The sequence below is a fragment of the Hyalella azteca genome, unplaced genomic scaffold (assembly GCF_000764305.2).
Source record: "Hyalella azteca isolate HAZT.00-mixed unplaced genomic scaffold, Hazt_2.0.2 contig5355, whole genome shotgun sequence".
NCBI classification, from domain to species: domain Eukaryota; kingdom Metazoa; phylum Arthropoda; class Malacostraca; order Amphipoda; family Hyalellidae; genus Hyalella; species Hyalella azteca.
In genome coordinates this window covers 57,538-77,330 of record NW_025935549.1, presented here as the reverse complement: position 1 = coordinate 77,330, position 19,793 = coordinate 57,538, and the positions used below count along the sequence as shown (strand labels likewise).

At 41.7% G+C, this 19,793-nt stretch overlaps 2 protein-coding genes across 2 annotated transcripts in view; one reads left to right on the top strand and one right to left on the bottom strand.

Annotated features, from left to right (window-relative positions):
• LOC108680552 (fat-like cadherin-related tumor suppressor homolog) overlaps positions 1 to 9,150 on the bottom strand; it is a gene marked incomplete at its 3' end in the record, with an annotated part of 116,196 nt that extends 107,046 nt beyond the window's left edge. The window contains exon 1 of the mRNA XM_047880384.1: positions 8,938 to 9,150. The remainder of the gene's footprint in view (positions 1 to 8,937) is intronic.
• LOC108680551 (papilin) overlaps positions 3,032 to 19,793 on the top strand; it is a 48,881-nt gene continuing 32,119 nt past the window's right edge. The window contains exons 1-3 of the mRNA XM_047880383.1: positions 3,032 to 3,309; positions 3,447 to 3,689; positions 18,412 to 18,562. Coding sequence (XP_047736339.1) covers positions 3,032 to 3,309; positions 3,447 to 3,689; positions 18,412 to 18,562 — 672 coding nt within the window. The remainder of the gene's footprint in view (positions 3,310 to 3,446; positions 3,690 to 18,411; positions 18,563 to 19,793) is intronic.

Genomic DNA, 19,793 nt, shown 5'->3' with positions numbered 1-19,793 from the left:
CTGTTAAGACATTGCGCGAAAAAAGAAAAGTTCATTATAATTATTCTTACTTTAAACGGTAGTCTGACCAGCTTAATATAAAAAGTCGAGCACTCGTACAATGAACTTCAACACTGATCGTCGGGACAAAGTATGACGTAATACGTCACTGAAGACTAGTTTAATAGCATCGCGGACAAAGGATGGATGAGACCCAGACCTTTTGGTCTTGTTAAAGCTCGTATTTTACACTAACAATAACTGACCACAACTCAAGGCTTGAGTGCTGATACAACATGAAAGCTAGCAGCCTCGCACAGGTAGCTTCTCCCACCCCCACAAGGCGCCAGGTACAAGCACTGTCGACGACATGAGTCCAGAATGTTTTTCTGTGCCTATTTTCTTAAATTAGAACCTCGGTCAAAGCAATGACAATGATTTTCGAGCTTTTAAATTAGGAAATTAAATTTATTTAGGAAGCATTATTTAGATAAAGTAGGATCGTCCCACAGAACTCGTGATAAGCGAACGGCGAGGTTTCAGCGAACGGCGAGAAGTTTCTCGCGGACAATACATAAAATGTAGCTGTGCTAATCATTCTTCGCCGCCATAACTAACGATGGCTGGTGATGAATGAGCATGTCGTTCATGTTCGGATAATGCGCATAACAGACTAACGTACCACCTATTGTCCATCAGGAAAACAATCAGGGCACGCTTACATAATTGATTGTTTAGAAAATATACGTTTCGATATTAACACCATATTATAAGTCAAGGTATTGCCTATGAATAGAATGTGCGCTTAAAAAATTGCACCGAACTATTTTCACTCAAGTAATTCAAAACGCGTCACATTTAAAATGGATATAATTTTTGCAAACGTTCCTAGGATGCAACAAGACATCGGGCATCGGTGCGGCAAGCATAGCGACGTGTTCCTGAGCACAGTCCAAGATCGACCTCCCCTGCAACACTACCAGAGGCGAGAAGCAAGCAACAGCATCGTGCATCAGGTGGCCCAAATGAGGGCGGATGAACGATGATCAGAGGCGGCGATCCATCGTGGCCTGGGACTGCTATATCCCAAACAAATACTAAGGATACTAAGGAAGGCAAGCATAGCGACGACACTCTCCACGCGTTCGTTTTCGTTATCGATCCCGTATGCACCGTGGCCAAGATCGGGAGGATGTCGCTCAGCTTGGCATGAGCAGCTCATTGCGATTCTTTCAGAGCTTCAGTAACAATAAAATCAACTCAAACTAGCATGATTTGTGCACGTGTTGGAGACATTTTTGAAAGTAGATTTAGATTTTATATATAAGTTTGAACTTCCGCGTGTATATATTTACCTTGACGTAAGAAAATTAATTATTCTATTTTTCAGGGCAATTAGCTTCAGATAACACGTGTTTGTGGGGTTTAGTTACATTCTGAAGCCTACAGAATACATTGAATAAACTCAACTGAAACTGGGCAGTAGACTGAATACCATTTGCGTCAGTATCTCGATCTTTCTATGAAAGTTCTTGCTTATTAAATTCTGAGATATTAAAAAATGTGTTCTGAAAGCAGCAAAAAACATTGGTGCTCCGAGATTTCTGCCACTAAAGGGTTCTAGATATTTAGTAACAATACCCCCTATAGGTAGCACCTCCTATAGGAATAACTCTGCATGAATAGCACCATCGTACGTACATGTTCGTGTCTCGTAACTTCAAGGCTGCTTGCGTACAGTACAGGCTCCTGTAACATCTATGTAAATCATTATAATAATAATAACAGCGCGAGTCTTCCAAAAAATTATGCTTCATAAATAAATGCAGCAATTAAAAAAACTAGTTTCAACAAGGAGATTTTAACATCCATCCACGGAAATGTAGTTTTTAGTGATACAAGCAGAGGAAACTCCGAGAAAACTCCGAGTCTCTTCCTCTTGTTAGAAAGTTCCGCAGTGGAAATGAACGGTCTACTGAGAAGCGGCCAGAACGGTCGATGCTGACTTGGCAGCAATTTGGACACGAGAGTTCAGGGGCAGCGATCGATGGCGACCTCTGCTTACAACTCCATCAATTGACACAGATCAGGTCCTGGTGCTCGCTACAAATCCATAAGTCGTGATCACACAACCGCAGCAACATGCCAAACGATAGCAACATGAAAGATTGGGTTCGTTCATGGAAGAGGAGGAGCCGGCCAGAAGTTATAACGTATTGACGCAGCCAGGAAACTGGGAGTGGTGGACAGAATACCAAAGCAGGCACGTTGGTCAGATGAGGCAGCTGACTGCGACACTGGAATGAGCGCGAGTGAAGTATAATAACTTAATTCTAATCAGGGACAAGAATGACCGTGTATTCTATTAGAATGAACGTGTAATAATGAAGGTATTCTTGAACTGTCGAGCAGGTAGAAACATGCCAAGCATTTGCACCACTTCCGGGTAGCACGACTGCAGTATACCAATGAGACGGCCTCCCAGATGCTGTCCAGTCACGCACCCTTTAGTTTGTTGTTCATTTTACTTCACACGCCCGGTCACTTCTGCCATTAAGCAATAAAATATTTTCGGTTGGACATACCACAGCAGGTTACCCAGGAGTGCTTAATTTACTTTTATTATATATTTATGCGAATGATATTTCCCAATGAATTATAGCCAAAAACTTTAACCAGCACAATATCGTTCAAACAATATTTTACTTTTTAATGAATAATGAGAACTAGTACTCTCATAGTTCCGTACATTCATCATCAAATTAAGCATTACGGTACTTATTCATCTAGCTGGAAAATGTGAACAATAATCTAAAAATTAAAATGATAAAAGATATAAGGAAAAATAAGGGGAAAAGTCAGAGATAAATTGCTGCACAACAATTCTACCAAGAGCGATTATTCGAGAATATTTAATGTTAAGTTCGCAAAAAACAACAGACAAAATACAACACATCAATTATTGAGATATATTTGTAAGAGATGACTTCGATGATATAACACTGAATTTCTCCAACACGGACAACACTGACGAGGTCTTCACTGCCACTGCATGGAGGTGAGCATCACATATGTGGTGGTGAGCATCACATATGTGGTGGTGAGCATCACATATGTGGTGGTGAGTATCACATATGTGGTGGTGAGCATCACATATGTGGTGGTGAGCATCACATATGTGGTGGTGAGCATCACATATGTGGTGGTGAGCATCACATATGTGGTGGTGAGCATCTTGGTGAGCATCACGTGCGAGGTGGTGAGCATCGCGTGCGAGGTGGTGAGCATCACGTGCGAGATGGTGAGCATCATCCGACCCCAGCTCACTGAGTCTTTCAATGTACGAGTACCGCAACGCGGCAAAAAAAAAAAAACTCACGATAGGTTTTTCAGCTCACGCCGCACATAACCTCCCCAGCACCACAGCTCATAGCAAGCATTTCAGCCAACACAAACCTGCACAACAGATGCACAGGCCTCGTGTACCAGCACATCTGCAGCAGATGCACAGGCCTCGTGTACCAGCACATCTGCAGCAGATGCACAGGCCTCGTGTATCAGAACATCTGCAGCAGATGCACAGGCCTCGTGTATCAGAACATCTGCAGCAGATGCACATGCCTCGTGTATCAGAACATCTGCAGCAGATGCTCTAGGTTCAGCAGTGACACGGACAGCGGCCATTACGTCTGCAGCGGCGCTCTTGAGAGGCGATTTGACAAGCCTGCTAATGGCCGCGACTCTCGCCGAGGAATTGAATTGCTCTTCCTGACATTTTATGGCATCGCCTCTCAATTTTACGGCAGAGGACGGAAACTATGAGACTGCATTTAAACCCTCGTACGACGAGCAGCGAGTTCGGGTTTTATGACCAAACTAAGAAACTTCAGGAACGATGTAAACTTCGCTGGATACGCTCCGATATTTTGTCACCGATACCTAGGGTTACAAATTTGACATTTCCAAAAAAAGCCTTCCTATATTGCCGCTGAATACCAATCACTCTCAATGAGAAATCTGTACCTACATAGCTGGTGGAAGAAATGAAATGAATTGAAGAACAGCAATACACGAGCATGATCACGTAACATAAGAGACAAGCCTAAAGCAGATATTATGAGGACATTTCCATTACATTCCACATTGTTTGACGGCAGCACCAGACCAACTATCGACCAGACCAACTATCGTGCACGCGCTTGAAGTCTGTCAGGATTTGTTCTGACGTCACAGCGCTCCCTCGCTGTAGGCTTCAGAATTGTCACACGAATGAACTAAGGAACTCGATACCGATTCATTTACTACAGATGCATTTCCTTCTGAACAATTCAGAGATGCCATTAATACGATGCCCGATACTGTGGAGACGAGCGGTATACAAGACCTGGAATTATAAGACTAGGAAATTACATGCAATTTTGCTCCGCTGCTTTCCAGAACTCTTCTTTATTCTAGTTATATCGATAATCCTAATTACCTTCCAAAGCAACTTAAAATCGCTAGTAATACAACTTACGCGAAAAAGGTCGAGCGAATTTTAAAAACTGCCATAAGAGTTTTAGATGTTTAAATATTCTTCATTCATTTGCTGAAGAGAACTGCTAAATTATTCAGGACGCTGCAAGTTACGAAGGCGTCTATAGGCGTATCTCGGTGGTGGCGAATGAACCGCTCAAGCAGTCGAAGCTGTCTCGGCCGTCCGGCAAAGTCATCATCGTTCACCATTAGCTGCAAGCTCAACTTCGGCTGTGATGAGACTAGGCTTAAGTATTTCCTACTGCATACACCTAAGGACAATTCCATCAACGAAATAAAATTTTACACACATGGAACACTAAGCTATAGTAAACGATTTCATTTGCATGCTGACTATCGGGGTAGGTATCCTTTGCTCTTGCGGAGAGTGTTTTAAAAATGGTTAGGAATTTAAAGGAACGGATTTTACGTTTCGCCTGCAACCTGATATGATTCTAGTTTAAGTTTGTAGTAACAATAATACTTAAGTTTGAACGGGTAATAAAATTTCTCTTTTCTTCCAAAAATTAGGCTAATGAATAATGAACGCGGAAATAAGGGCAAGTCAAAAATATCCATGGAGCTTGAATGTAGATTGCTGAAGTAATACATAAACCGCGAGGATGCGTAGACTTAATAGGTACTAACGCAATTTCCTTAATTTCTCAATGGCCTTCACTGCGTACGGTAACAGCCGTAAAAAGCTGTTCGGAAACACGTAAACGTTATTTTGAGAAGTTATCGTTTCTTGACATTTTTCATGTAATAAAAGCTTAGGACACATCATTCAATGTAAAATAGTTTATCGCGTAATACTTAGGCGCAGTAAATATTTATCTAATGCTTATAAACATTGTTTGTCAAAAGCGTCATGACACCTGCACAAACAAATGGTCAAGTGCAGCGCCAGGCGCAAGTTTTCTATTCCTCAAGAAGTTTTGCTTCTCCTTGCATCCGCCAGACTGTATCGCTCTGATCGTTCAGCAATTGGAAGTATTATTTCATCATTGCAGTGGATGAGGAAGTATAAATCTTTTTTTTTTGTTTGCTTTTCTTTTAATGCGTTTGTTTCGAGCTCAACGAGTTTAGAGCGAGTTAGTTCGTATTTCTTTACAAACCCTACTCAATCGCTTAATATGCTGAAGGCGTCAAGACTGAAGCTATACAAGCTAAGCCTTTTCAAAAGTTTGTACTTGGACTAAAATTGGCAGGCCGACTCAACGATCACAAGATATCCATTACGCTTGCACGTTGCTTCAAATTTTGAGTTTCATTGGCTGTGTTGTTGATCATAAGGTTTTTAAAGAGGAATTTCCAATTAAAGCCTCAAACATCTAAGAATCGGAATTTCTTTACATAATCTACTTATAGTTATAATCATACCTATTTACCTCAGTTCTTTCGTAACGTCAAACTTTAAAATAAAAATTGTTCAACTTTTTCTCGAGGTTAAAACATTTTCGAAAGTTCTTTTTATTGATGTGAGTTTAAAGTAGTTAAAGATTGAGGCAGTTGGCTAAGAAAAAGTACTATTTCTTATATCCAGACCCATATTTCTCATATTTCAGAGTTAAATTATCCAGTTGATCAGGTTAAATTATTAATTATGAGATATGTTCGAGTATTTGAAACGTTACGTGTAGTACAAATGAAGTTACAGTTACAAAATGAAGTTACAAATGTAACAACATGATTCCACAACCCATTAGATTCCATAGTTCAGATTAGCTGACTATATATATAAGCAGCAACTCCCTTGAGTCAATGTAGAGCGTATGCGTATAAGTACGGGTACCGGTACTATAGTAATAATAGTGTTCAGCAATGCCTATACCGTACCTGAAAAATGTAGGGCGAAAGGTGTTGCGCATGAGCGACACTCGAACAATTTGCTCAATTAATCAATCGAGTAAGAGACGGTCATAACTCTGCAGTGGATGTCGTTTTTTTTATTCGTTGAAACCATAAATCCGCAATGGAGAGAAATATTTCAGAAAGATTGCAGATGAATGAAAAGAGGCTCAACGGCATATATATACCTGAGCATACTCACGTATGCCTCAGCAACGGCATAACCGAGATAAGAGAAATCCTCTGAAGAAATAATAGCAACGTAATAAATTTATCATCTGCTTCAATTTGTCTTTTCACTTAACCCAGAAATAGGACCCTTTAAACACGACGCCACAAGTTTATCAAAATTTAATCGTAAGCTAGGTTTAGAGAGCAGGGTCGACCTCGTTTAGTTCCTCGAGAGAACTAATCTGTACCTCCTTTTAGACTTGTAATAGCTAGATTGTGACTACCTGCCATAGTCTAAATATATCCACGTATTGCTAAACCATGCTAAGCACAGGCTCCGAAATACTCAGAGCAATTCATTGCTTAGTAGAATATTCTTCGAGCATCACGAGCGAATGCAAGGCTCATAAAAGAGACGCATTTCAGCTGATCTCGCACCCCGATTATAATTCGAGGCAATTTCTCGCTGGGTCAGGATAGAAGGAGAGGGTCCATTGTAGCAGCACAAAGAGCTCTAGGGAACGGTTCCCGCCGGAGCTGGAGGGGCGGCTGGTGTGCGCACCACTGGCGCCAGCCAGGGAAACTAAAAGGGAAAGTCACGACGTAAAAATGAACGCGAAAATTTAAACAAGGCTTCAGTAACTACCAGAACCTGACAAGCTTTCTCTGCGCTTCTGCTGCGAAAACGTGGCTTTCGGCCGCATTAATTCAATGCCTTTCACATGATTGTGTGAAACCTTTATCGTTTCGGTAATGTCATAACAAATTGTTCTCAGCGGAGCACAGATCGTTTATATTCTTGCGCGAACCATTTGATTTAATTAACGATACTAACAGAAACCAGGAATGGTACGCGTTTCCCACTGGTAATTTAAATTCTATCTGGCGATTGATGAGCAATGTTCAGCCCAAACACAAGCACATAAATCTTCATTGCATTTCTCATGTTACCCGCGAGGACGCGTGTGTTGAGGAAAATTCTTATTTTAGAAGTTAAGATAGAGATAGCACACATCCAAGGTAATATTTGCCTCTAACTCGATCCAATATTCTATTTTATTAACTTTTTCATTACAACAAAAACGAAATAACAGTTTTTTGACGACATGCAACTCCTAAATTTATGCTGTAGGCGGCTTGTGATTGTGATGAGAATTCGACAGCGATGAAAATATGACGAACGGAAAAATGAAATGCTTTCACAATCAAAAAATTCCTCAAGTTGATCGAATTTCGTGCACTAGCAACCGACTATAACTAGAGATATCCTACAGTAAACAAGTGTAATTGTACCCACTAGCCAGCAGCATTTGGGCAGGAACGCAAACCCCTCCCCCCACCCCTCCTCCTCCTTATTTTGGCCTAATTAGGGACCAGGTTGAAGCGATAGGAAATTTGTTTACATTCAACATACGCTTTAGGAAATTGAAAATCGCGCGAAGAGATGTCCAGATCACTGTGTGCGTCTTCAGTTCAAATTATCAATAAATAACCCAACAACAGTTTTACTTTCGGCCCAGTTTACCGTTACAGTTGAGCTTTCATAGTAGATTATTGCCAGCAAGCTCACTGTTGATCCAAGGTATGCTGGGACGGAGGCGCATTGTCAAGCGCAATGCCGTCTAACGATGAAAATACATCATGTGAATTATTGTGAATGAATTACTCACAGCTTACCGCCCTTTATAAGGCGAGCATAGTTAGCATGTCAAAGCAATTACGACATAACTAATCAATGATCAGCACACCTCAAAGTTTGTAGCCGCTGCTTGACACATAATTTGCTACGTGCTAACAAAAAACGTTCATTACAACATACAGAACATTGTAAGCACTTCTGGTGGTCACTAGTCAACTAGTTAGAGCCTTGGATGTATCAAATTCCAGTGTAAGCTTAGTCATCTAGAGCAGACGAAGCTGAAGCATAATAATAAACAAGTTAGGACCAATACCAACAGCACACGTCTTCTCACATCCCAGATAGATATCCTCATCATGAAGACGGAATGCCGAACTTGTTCAAGTTACACGGGAACTTGTCACCGCAGTCCGCAGTCTAGCCTCGACTTAACTCCATGATGTCAACCAAGTAGACGTCACTCTGCGTTTTGCTTAGTAGCGCGTTATTTTATCTCACAACGCACGCTGCTAACTTTTTCTAGTCCGAAGCGACGTACACTGAGGTAAAAAACGGAGTCCGGGTCTCAGTCGAACACAAGAAATGAGCTCACGCCGGAAAGAAATGCTTCACCTTTAGTACTTTTGTATGCACTCTCCTTGTGATGTTTACCAATGATAAACTAATAACAAGAAGGACAAGAAATGGAGAGAACATTTTACGTCAATTGACCTCATATCTCGCTAGTGAGCAAAAGTGGCGCACTGAGGGGCGGCGGTGGTAGCTATAGCACCTTGTCTCACCTGCCGTCTAGGAGTCGCCAGCGACAGCGTGATGATGCCAGATAGTCTGCCGCGGCAATCTTCGGTTACCACGCACAGCTTCCAAGGCTTCTTTAGTTTTTCAATGGTAGACTTGAAATCAATTAGGCCTACTTACTGCTAGCTCACAATACAAACGCATAAACTGATAAAGCATACGTAAGCAACGGCAATCAATTGTAAAAATCTGTTTAAAACAGGAATATCGAGCTGAGAACAAGACGATTATTTTAGTACTTTTATCAGTCCAGAATTTTTTTTAAATTTATAATTCTAAAAACAGATGGTCCAACTCACGACCAACATTTATGGCTGCATAAATATTTTTGCACTTTCACAGAAAGCGGCTAAAGCTTTCAATTTAAATCAGTTACAACTTACAGTTATGGCAAGTTTCGCCCTGCAGTGCTTAGAGTTAGAGTTAGTGCAGAAAGGAATCGCATTTGGACTGAAATTTTTGGAGTACCTAGATAAAGTCAGGACAATATCAAATAATTCTGACAAAGAACTATGCTAATTAATTGGACAAGCAAATATCTGAATTAGAAGATTACACAATTTTCGCACTCTAGTATACCTAGTCGTTATTCTCTGCAAACACACGAACAGGCTTGAATCAACACTAACTGTAGAGTTCGAAGCGAGGTACTCTATTTTCAGTCTGCGCCAACACTCAAAATATTTTCAGCATCTGCATAGTAACCATCGTAAATATAGCAATGACGCAGTACCGTGTTAAGTTAATTTAACATGACATTTGCATCAACGCAATATACTATGAACCCGGTCGGTGCCGCGGGTCTAGTTCAGCAATTTTCCACACGCAACCTACCCGCACGAAGGTTCATGTCACACTGCCATCTGCCAAGTCGGACTCAGCAGTGTTGCCAGGTTTTTTCTCGGCGAGAATACCAGATTGCCTAGCTCAAAATACCTGAAATATACCAGAAATTCTATTGCCCAAAAACAGGCTATTACGTCCAAATTTAATGAAATTATTCGTCAGAAATGTTGGTTATAAAAAGAAAATAAAATTATCTTATGTACTTCGCCCATATCTAGCTTGACGATAATTAACCAAATTGAACAAGCTATATTTTTTCCCTTTGTTTGGAACATTTTGACACTTTTCTTTTAATGTGTTTGATTAAATTGTAATTTTTCCTTTTTTTATCAGTGTGGCACTTCTACCCCTTCGCTCAACATAAGCAAGCCACGGAAACAGGTCATCTTCCTTTCGCTTATTTTCGAACATGCTTGCATATTGCATTTATCTAACATTTCGGGTTTGATCACTTGTTGCGGCTGAGCAGATAGCTTTTGGTCCGTATAACGGACTCCAGAACCTTAGTTGAAATTTTATTTCGTTGCTTGTTTTTCACATAGGTGACTTGTGAAAACATTGGCCCCACGAATGCATTGGAGACTGGCAAAAGTAGACAATTTATGCAGTAGGCAGCCAGTTCTATGAATGGATGATGATTTTCAAGATCAGTGAAATATTGAATGGCACTCCAAAAAGTTATAAGTGGCACACTAGAATTCAAAACCACCAAACAAAAATGGTGGAGCTTGCGTCGCGGAGATCGGTGCGACACTCGTCCTAGGCCATATCATCACTCATCAGTAATCAATCAATGATCATCACTCCCGCGCTTATATTGCACTAAGCACTTTTGTTAAATGTTAACAATTAGATTGGAATTATTTCATCATGCGGTAAACTTGCGGGTCCAAAAATGGCGGGAAAGCTCTATAGTCACGCTGCTATAAAGGTAATCTATATATAATCGATGCCTATACGCTGGACGTTAGGAGGTAGGTCAAACTTCCGAGGTGGAACTTAATGCAGTAAATTTGCAAAAGCCAGAAAATACCAGATTTAGGAAATTATACCAATATACCAGATCCAAAATAAACATACCAGACACCTTCTGAAAATGCCAGATTTGTGAAATTTGGTATAGAAATATACCATCTGGCAACGCTGAGTCGGAGAAGCGAGTCAAGCGGGTGAAGCGGCTAGTGGGAAGCGGGATGTGAGAGCGTGTTACAACGACGGTTATGCAAAAGCGGATTGTCATGCTAGTAAACACAGCTGACTATGTCCAAACTAAGAACTATCACAAAAAATTAATAGAATCGAAGGCTGAATAAGGTTGCTCATCCCACATTTTACATAGAATAATTAGTTCATCATATTTTTTTTGTTCACTGTTTTCAAACAAATGTAAAACAGTGAACCAGAAAACCGTTAGTGCAGCCCACGAACCTCTGAATATCGTTAAATATCCTATCATTCCAATATTTTATTCCGTTTTTTATTATTTAAAATTGTGTATGCACTTCTTTTCGTCATTTTTGTATCGTTGGTACAAAATCGTCCTCGCTTCTCCTTCCTCAGAGGCTCGGAGACCAGCTCAATTTATGGGGAGCTGTTGAGTGTAAGAATTTTACGGACATTTTCAAACGTTTCCGATTTTTCCACATAATCTTCGGTTTATTAACAAAATTTTTGTGTTTGTATACCTTTAAGTTTAAAGTCTTTAAACTTTAAAGCCTAACGCCGCAATATAAGATCTGTTCAAGCTAACTTGATATTGTATTATTTTAATTTTGTTCGTTATATTATAGTAAAAAACTAACTGGATAGTCCGGCGTTATCCGAACTCGATGATTCCTGCATTGTAAGAATCCTGTTGTCCCAAATCCCGTCAGTCAAGTAATACCAAATCCCGATAAGAAAAATAAAGCTTATGTGTTGTGATTATAACTTCGAACGCACCTTATACTTCGAAAATAGGACTACGATTTTACTCTCATTACAATATATAGAACAACAGGTGCGCGTATTTTAAATAACATTTATAATTATCACCAATTAGAACATAAATTTAAATTTTTGATGAATGAACTTGCAGATTCTCGTAATATCCCGACACTATAAGAATCGTGTGTACGCTTCCGAACAGCCCCTATAAATCTACGGCTTTAGGGGCCATACTTTCAAAAAAAGTTTAGAGATCATAATTTCATCAGCCAATCATTGACGGCCTTTCAATCAAAATCCACCAATCATAGACAAGACAATAGCGCGTAAGTACTTAAGTTCACTTAGCAAGTAAAGTACCAAAGTTCACATAGTACACACACACAACACACAGAAAGCGCCTCTGCAGTTATTACAACTTCTGACATTACGTCCCGAGGGATCAGGTTTAGGATGAACAAATATACCGAACCATTAAGTAAATACGTTGCTAGTGTGACGAGCTATTTTCATCATCCGAGTTCAGCCATCAAATGTCATTTAAAGTACGTATTAGTTGCGATTTTTGTAAGGGAAGTTTGAAATACTATGCAAAGTTTATATGTTTGAAGCCTCCATCATTTCAGAACTCTGGTTAAACTGTTTCTTTTTAGTAATGGCTAACGCACTATATTGAAAAATATTTCAGGATGAGCGAGGGCAGACCCCGCCAATCCGGCTTGTTTTGCTAGTTAATTACCATTTAGATTTAGGTCAGTGAATGGAATAACTACAGTTTTTTCTAAATGCAAACGCGTTGGAGAAACTTGCAGATAAAATTCTATTTCTACGTGAACTCTCAACAAATCATATTCAAAATTGCAGAAATCTTCCAAAATTGAACATTGCTCTATGTTTTTATCCCGAAAATAGCTCCATATCAAGTTAAATATTTGAGGTAGTAATTAAAATAGGATAATTATCTGTTATCTCCGGCCGCAATCCGGCCAGAGAAATGTCTGAGAGCTGTTCGACTAACCTGCGCAGGCAACGAGATAAACTATTGCTAGCGCACTCCCCGCTGACTCAGCTTGCTAGTGCACCATCCGCTGACTCAGCTTGCCAGAGCACTGTCCACTGACTCAGCTTGCCAGAGCACCGTCCACTGACTCAGCTTGCCAAAGCACCGTCCACTGACTCAGCTTGCCAGAGCACCATCCACTGACTCAGCTTGCCAGAGAACTATCCGCTGACTCAGCTTGCCAGAGCACCCCCCGCTGACTCAGCTTGAGGGCGTACCAACCGCTGACTCAGCTATCGCACAGCACTGACTGGAATGTTCAGCGAACCAACGCGCCATCTGGCAAGTTTCGATGCTTTCCATTGAAGTGCATCAAATATTGCAGAGTTGTATGAGGGCCTCATGACCCTTATACAACTCTGAGCGGTGGATCACTTGGCCTGTGGATGCTATGAAGACCATAGCAAAGTGTGAGAAGTCCAGCCAGCTGTCCCCTGGAAGGCTCTTTCACTTGCCGAACGCACATGCGCCCCGCTCCCAGTGGCCAGACTTGTGCAAAACGTCGAAATCGTCCGAGCGCATGGCGTGAGGTGGAAGTGACGCTCCCCTCGGGCAGGCTTTTATGCACCATGTTATTGCAAAGCGGGACACTCCTAGTCGAGTGTGTTGGCAAGACGAAATTTTGTGCAGGGCGCGCATGCATATGTGCTGCTGTATCTCGTGTGTGAGTTTGTAAATGCGCGCGTCCAAATAGCGCGCTCTCACATGCGAGCGGTGGTGTGTGTGTGCGCGTGCGTTTTATTTTTGAATCACATGAGCACATCTCTCTGAAGCAATTTGGGTCGACATCAGTCGTGCCCGTCACCAACTGCTTTACTCGCTCGTCACCTCTGCTATTACGGCCTTTAAACAGTGTACAATTGGGAGTAAAATCCCCACTGCTCGCGCAACTGCAGATTGGCTTGTGCACTGCATTGAAGGTCAATGCCTTGCTGGCAAGTCCTCGCAAGCGACCAAAGCAGGTTCCACAATCGAAACCGTCGCAAACAAGGCATATGCGCGAGTGGAAAAAGCGCCTCTGTGCATTTCTGATGACAATGGTGTGGAACGAAGTGCCACAACCCAATATACCTGGCCGAATGTAGCACGCAATTCAACCTCACTATCAATAACACACTCATTCCAACAGTACGCAACCCAAAAATAATAGGATTCACTTTTGACCCTTAGCTCACTTTCAGCACACACAATAGGTATACTCACAACAAAGCCAACAACACCATCAAAATAATCAAATCACTTACAGCCACACAATGGGGAAAATAAAAATAACTACTCACAACCACATTCCAAACAATCATGCGTCCACTCCTCGTATACGCAAACTCATCCTGGTCACCAATCATATCACCCACGCAAACTCCAATAATCCAGAACTCAGCACTCAGGAAAATCACTGGCTGCACCGCTGACCCAACATCCATCACCTTCACTAAGAAGTCAAACTCCTTCCCCTAACACAACACCTTAAACTTCACGCCTCACAACTCAGACAGAAAGCACAAAACCCAACCCACCCACACCACCTCATGAAACAAAACATTTTCTACAATTCAGGTTTCACCACCAACATAGATATGACACCAGCACAAGAGCCACACACGAAACAATTAAACAAATTATTACAACAATGCATACCACAATCACAGAAACTACCTCTCAACCCTTTCTCACAATAAAATTCTAAACAGTCCTGCGCCACAGATCCACCAATCTGAAATTAACCTACCCAGACCTGCACGCGGACAGCTTGCCCAATTTCGCACAAACAAAATCACCTCTACTTCTCGCATTATCTAAAGGAAATAGACCCTGCCGTACTCTCTTCTCCACATTGCCCACTCAACACACACAACACTATTCATCTTTTCTCTTGCCCTGAGATGCCCACATCCCTGTCGGTGGGTGACCTTTGGGCAGACCCCGTGAACGCCTTGGGGCTGCTGGCCCGCTGGGGCGACCGACTTGGCTGGCCCCAGAACTAGGCTTAGGCCCCGCCTCGCGCAGCGAAACGAGACGGGGAGGGTCAACAACAACAACAAAGTGCTCATGGGTCCCGGGTTTTAAGATTGTTGTGCCCCTCTCAAACACACCGCACACGCAATATGCGCGCACACTCTTCCTCGAATCCTCTATATAATTCAGAGATTATAAGTAGATGAGAGAGAGTTGTCTATGTGTGTCGGGAGGGAGAGGAAAAACGTTTGCTGATTCTGGCTTGTTGTATTCGCGCAAGGTTCCCTGAAGCATGGCGATGAGAGAAACGACATGCACCTAAAACCACTGCATTGGGTGCGAGCAACATGAGAAATTATTGACAAAATAAATACCGTGTTGTCCCTCTGGTTATTTAATTCAAATGGAGGGCACACCAGTGTATATTGTGTAAATATCTGGTGATCGTCGGGTTTATTTGAATGCCACCTTCGCAGTGTAACATGTCTCCTCGAGCATGCGCCTTGCGTATGTGTGTACATTAAGGCCATATGAGCCTTAATTGGATGCGTTTAAACTCTTCTCCGAGTGAATGTGTGTGTAGAGTGTAATTTGTGCACACTCAAGCATTAAACACCACCCCGACTTATGAGCGATTGCCCGCCTGACTTAAGCCACTATTGAACACTATTTGAAAGTGTTCAATAGTGGCTATTGAACACTATTGAACACTATTGAACACTTTCAAATAGTGTTCAATCGTGTTCAATAGAGTTCAATAGCCACCACTGAACACTATTAAACACTATTGAACACTAATGAACACTTTCAAATAGTGTTCAATAGTGTTCAATAGTGTTCAATAGTGTTCAATAGTGGCTATTGAACACTATTGAACACTATTGAACACTATTGAACACTTTCAAATAGTGTTCAATAGTGTTCAATAGCCACTATTGAACACTATTGAACACCATTGAACACTATTAAACACAATTGAACACTATTGAACACTATTGAACACTATTGAACACTATTGAACACTGACCCCTATGCTAAATAGGGCACTAGCACTACGAAATGTCCTGTTGGTTTGCTAAATACGTCACAGACACTAAGCACTTCGAAGTAGCTCTACAATGTTTAGTGTCGCACTACTGATTCCTATGCAGAAAGACTTTGAAGTACTACTTCGCTGTTAGAGTACTTTATAGTGCCGCACTACGCTATGAGTATATATTGAAGAATGATAGATAAGCGCTCAAATAATTAATTATTCCCTAAGTAATTCTCATTCTTTGCAGAAGATTGATGTAAAATGTCTAATTGTGGTGGTAATGGTACTAGTGGCAATTGTGATGGTGAGCTGAAATTCGCAATGCGTTTGCGCACCTTTCCCATCATATATTCAAAGTCCACGCTTCCCAAAGACATCGAACAAAAGAGAGAAGCATGGAAAGTTCTTGCAGAAGAATTCAAAATGACTCCAGAAAAAAAAAACAAAAAAGAAAATTCAAAACATGGTATCAAACACAAGAAAAGTATTTTCTACTTCGTCTACAGGTAACAAACCGCCAAGGAAAATGTTAGCCATAAGAATAACATGTTGTTCACTGAAGCGGTACACTTTTTTATATTCATGGCATGTAGTTCCTGAGGTTTTTACGCGATGATGCCTTTGCTGTAAGCCAAACAGGGGCCATACTTTCAAAATTCGCTAAGTGAACGTAAGTACTTACGCTCTATTTTTTGTCTATGATTGGTTGATTTTGCTTGAAAGGCCGTCAATGATTGGCTGATGAACTTACGATCTCTTAAATTTTTTTGAAAGTATAGGCCAGGCTGATCCATAGCTGACGAAGTAAACAAAGTGAAATATACCGTAGTGTCGTCGTGAAGTGCGGTGTGTAGGACACTTCAGATTTTTGTAGTGCGCGTTATGCTTCTGGCCCTATTTAGCATACCAACCGTAGTGTTCCATGTCGCACTACGGCTTGTAGTGCGTAGTGATACTTCGTAGTGCTAGTGCCCTTATTAGTATACGGGCCGATATTTGAAAGTGGTCAATAGTGTTCAATAGTGTTTAGTGTTCAATACTTTATTGAACACTTTCAAAGTGAACACTATTGAACACTTTCAAATAGTGTGCAGTAGTGTTCAATAGTGTTTAATAGCCACAACTGAACACTTTTGAACACTTTCAAATAGTGTTCAATAGTGTTCAATAGTGTTCAAAAGCCACTATTGAACACTATTGAACAATTTCAAATAGTGTTCAATAGTGTTCAATAGCCACTATTAGTACAGTACAGTAGTACTATAACTAGTACAGTACAGTACTACTATAGCTAGTACAGTACAGTACTACTATAACTAGGCTAGTACGGTAGTACTCTTACTAGGCTAGTACGGTAGTACTCTAACTGGGACAGTACAGTAGTACTCTAACTAGACCAGTACAGTAGTACTCTAACTAGACCAGTACAGTAGTACTCTAACTAGGCTAGCACTCTAACTAGGCTAGCACTCTAACTAGGCTAGCACTCTAACTAGGCTAGTTAGTTGCTCGGTGCGTGACGGTGTGGCTTTAGTGCCGGACTTCTCCTTGTCGCGTTCTGATTGGTTGCCTCACTCGCACTGCTGCGTTTTGATTTCTTACCTCCGCCAACATGCCGTCGATGTTGTCGTACAGTTATGATAAAATCGGCTGTTTCACTCTTTCTATGGTTTGCGGGCACACTTTATCATTAATTGTAAGTTTGAAAACGTATTGTGGATGGGAAAGCTATAATAATATTTAGTGACCATATCGCGGCGTATTTAAGATGCAATATATCTTGGGGTTTCATCCCTTGCTTCCCCACTGACAGCAGCTTGGCTTCAATGGGGAGAGCTTTTTATCCCCTCTGCTGGGACCCCTTCCCTTCCCCCCTACCTTTGGTGCCAACCCGCCCTCTGCTCTCTGCCCTCTACTGAACACTATTTGAAAGTGTTCAATAGTGTTCACTAGTGTTCAATAGTGTTCAATAGTGGCTATTGAACACTACTAAACACTATTTGAAAGTGTTCAATAGTGTTCAATAGTGTTCACTAGTGTTCAATAGTGTTCAATAGTGTTCACTAGTGTTCAATAGTGTTCAATAGTGGCTATTGAACACTATTGAACACTACTGAACACTATTTGAAAGTGTGCAATAGTGTTCAATAGTGTTCACTAGTGTTCAATAGTGTTCAATAGTGGCTATTGAACACTATTGAACACTATTTGAAAGTGTGCAATAGTGTACCTTAATTACCTGCCATGTCAAATGCCTTCCCTTTTATCTTGATAGAGATCATTGCAATATTGTAAACCCGATGCCGTTGAGTGTCCCTCTATACAGTTTGCACCCCCAATTCGATTACCTGTTATGGTTGCAAAAGCTGTAGTAATTTAGTGATAATATCGCGGCATATTAAAGAGAGAGAACTTTTTGGGTTTCACCCCACAATTTGGGGGAAAATATACGAAAAGCATTCTATAATTTATTATAGAAACCCCCTGACTATGGGCGACTATGGTCCCCCACTTATGGCTGACTATGGTCCCCCACTTATGGCTGACTATGGTCCTCCAGCTCACTACAATATATTTGTAGCCCCCAAATTTTCCTGATAATTCCCCCCCCAATAATCCCCCCCCCTCCCCCAGGTGGGTGCCCTACACGAAGGCGCCCCGGGAGTGCGAGCTCAACTGCCAGCCGCTGGGTGAGCGCTTCTACTACCGCCACGCCCAGGCCGTCGTGGACGGCACGCCCTGCAGGGCGGACGGCAGGGACGTGTGTGTGGGCGGCGTGTGTATGGTGAGTGACGTGTGTGTGTGATGCCTATATATGTATTAATTGTGATGTCATGCAGTGTTCATTCTGGAGCCGTTCAAAGTACATGCACCCCACTCCAACACTTACATTGTACTGAGGCCTGCGCCACGGCCGCGCGCTTTATATACTGTAAAACATGCGTTGGCAACCCTATGCGGGGATGCCAGTTGTTTTAATTTCTTCCTGAAATATGGGGCGGCGTGTGTATGGTGAGTGACGTGTGTGTGGGCGGCGTGTGTATGGTGAGTAACGCATATATATGTATTAATTGTGATGTTATGTTATGTACATACATATGTCTGCTATGGAGCCGTTCAACAGCATATGCGCACCACTCCAACACTCACATTGTACTGAGGCCTAAGCCACAGCCGAGCGCCTTATATACCTGCAAAACAGGCATTGGCAACCCTATGCCGGGATGCCAGTTGTTTTAATTTCTTCCTGAAATATTGGGCGGTGTGTGTATTGTGAGTGACGTGTGTGTGTGGTGAGTGACACGTGTGTGATGCCTATGTATTAATTGTGATGTCATGCAGTGTTCCCTCTGGAGCCGTTCAAAAGCATATGCGCACCACTCCAACACTCACATTGTACTGAGGCCTGCGCCACGGCCGGGCGCCTTATATACCGGTAAAATACGCGTTGGCAACCCAATGCGGAGATGCCAGTTGTTTTAATTTAATCCTGCAATTCATTCATCCATCATCCTTGTATGGGCGGCGTGTGTATGGTGAGTGACGCTTGTGTGATGCCTATATATGTATTAATTGTGACGTTATGTCACAATTAATACAATGCGCCTTAAATACCTGTAAAACACGTGCCTGTAAAATACGCGTTGGCAACCCTATGTGGGGATGCCAGTTGTTTTAATTTCTTTCTGTAATTCATCCATCCATCCTTCCAGTTATTTATTTGTTCCTCATTTACTGCGTGCACGTGTACGTGGAATGTGTGTTTGTGTACGTTGTGTACGTGTTCTACGTGCACGTTGTGTTCGTGTTCCACGTGTACGTTGTGTTCGTGTTCTACGTGTACGTTATGTGCGTGTTCTACGTGTAGGTTGTGTGCGTATTCTACGCGTACTTTGTGTACGTGTACCTTGTGTACGTGTGCTACGACCTTATGACCTTATGATGAGTTTAGGACGTCGTAGTCCANGTTGTGTGCGTATTCTACGCGTACTTTGTGTACGTGTACCTTGTGTACG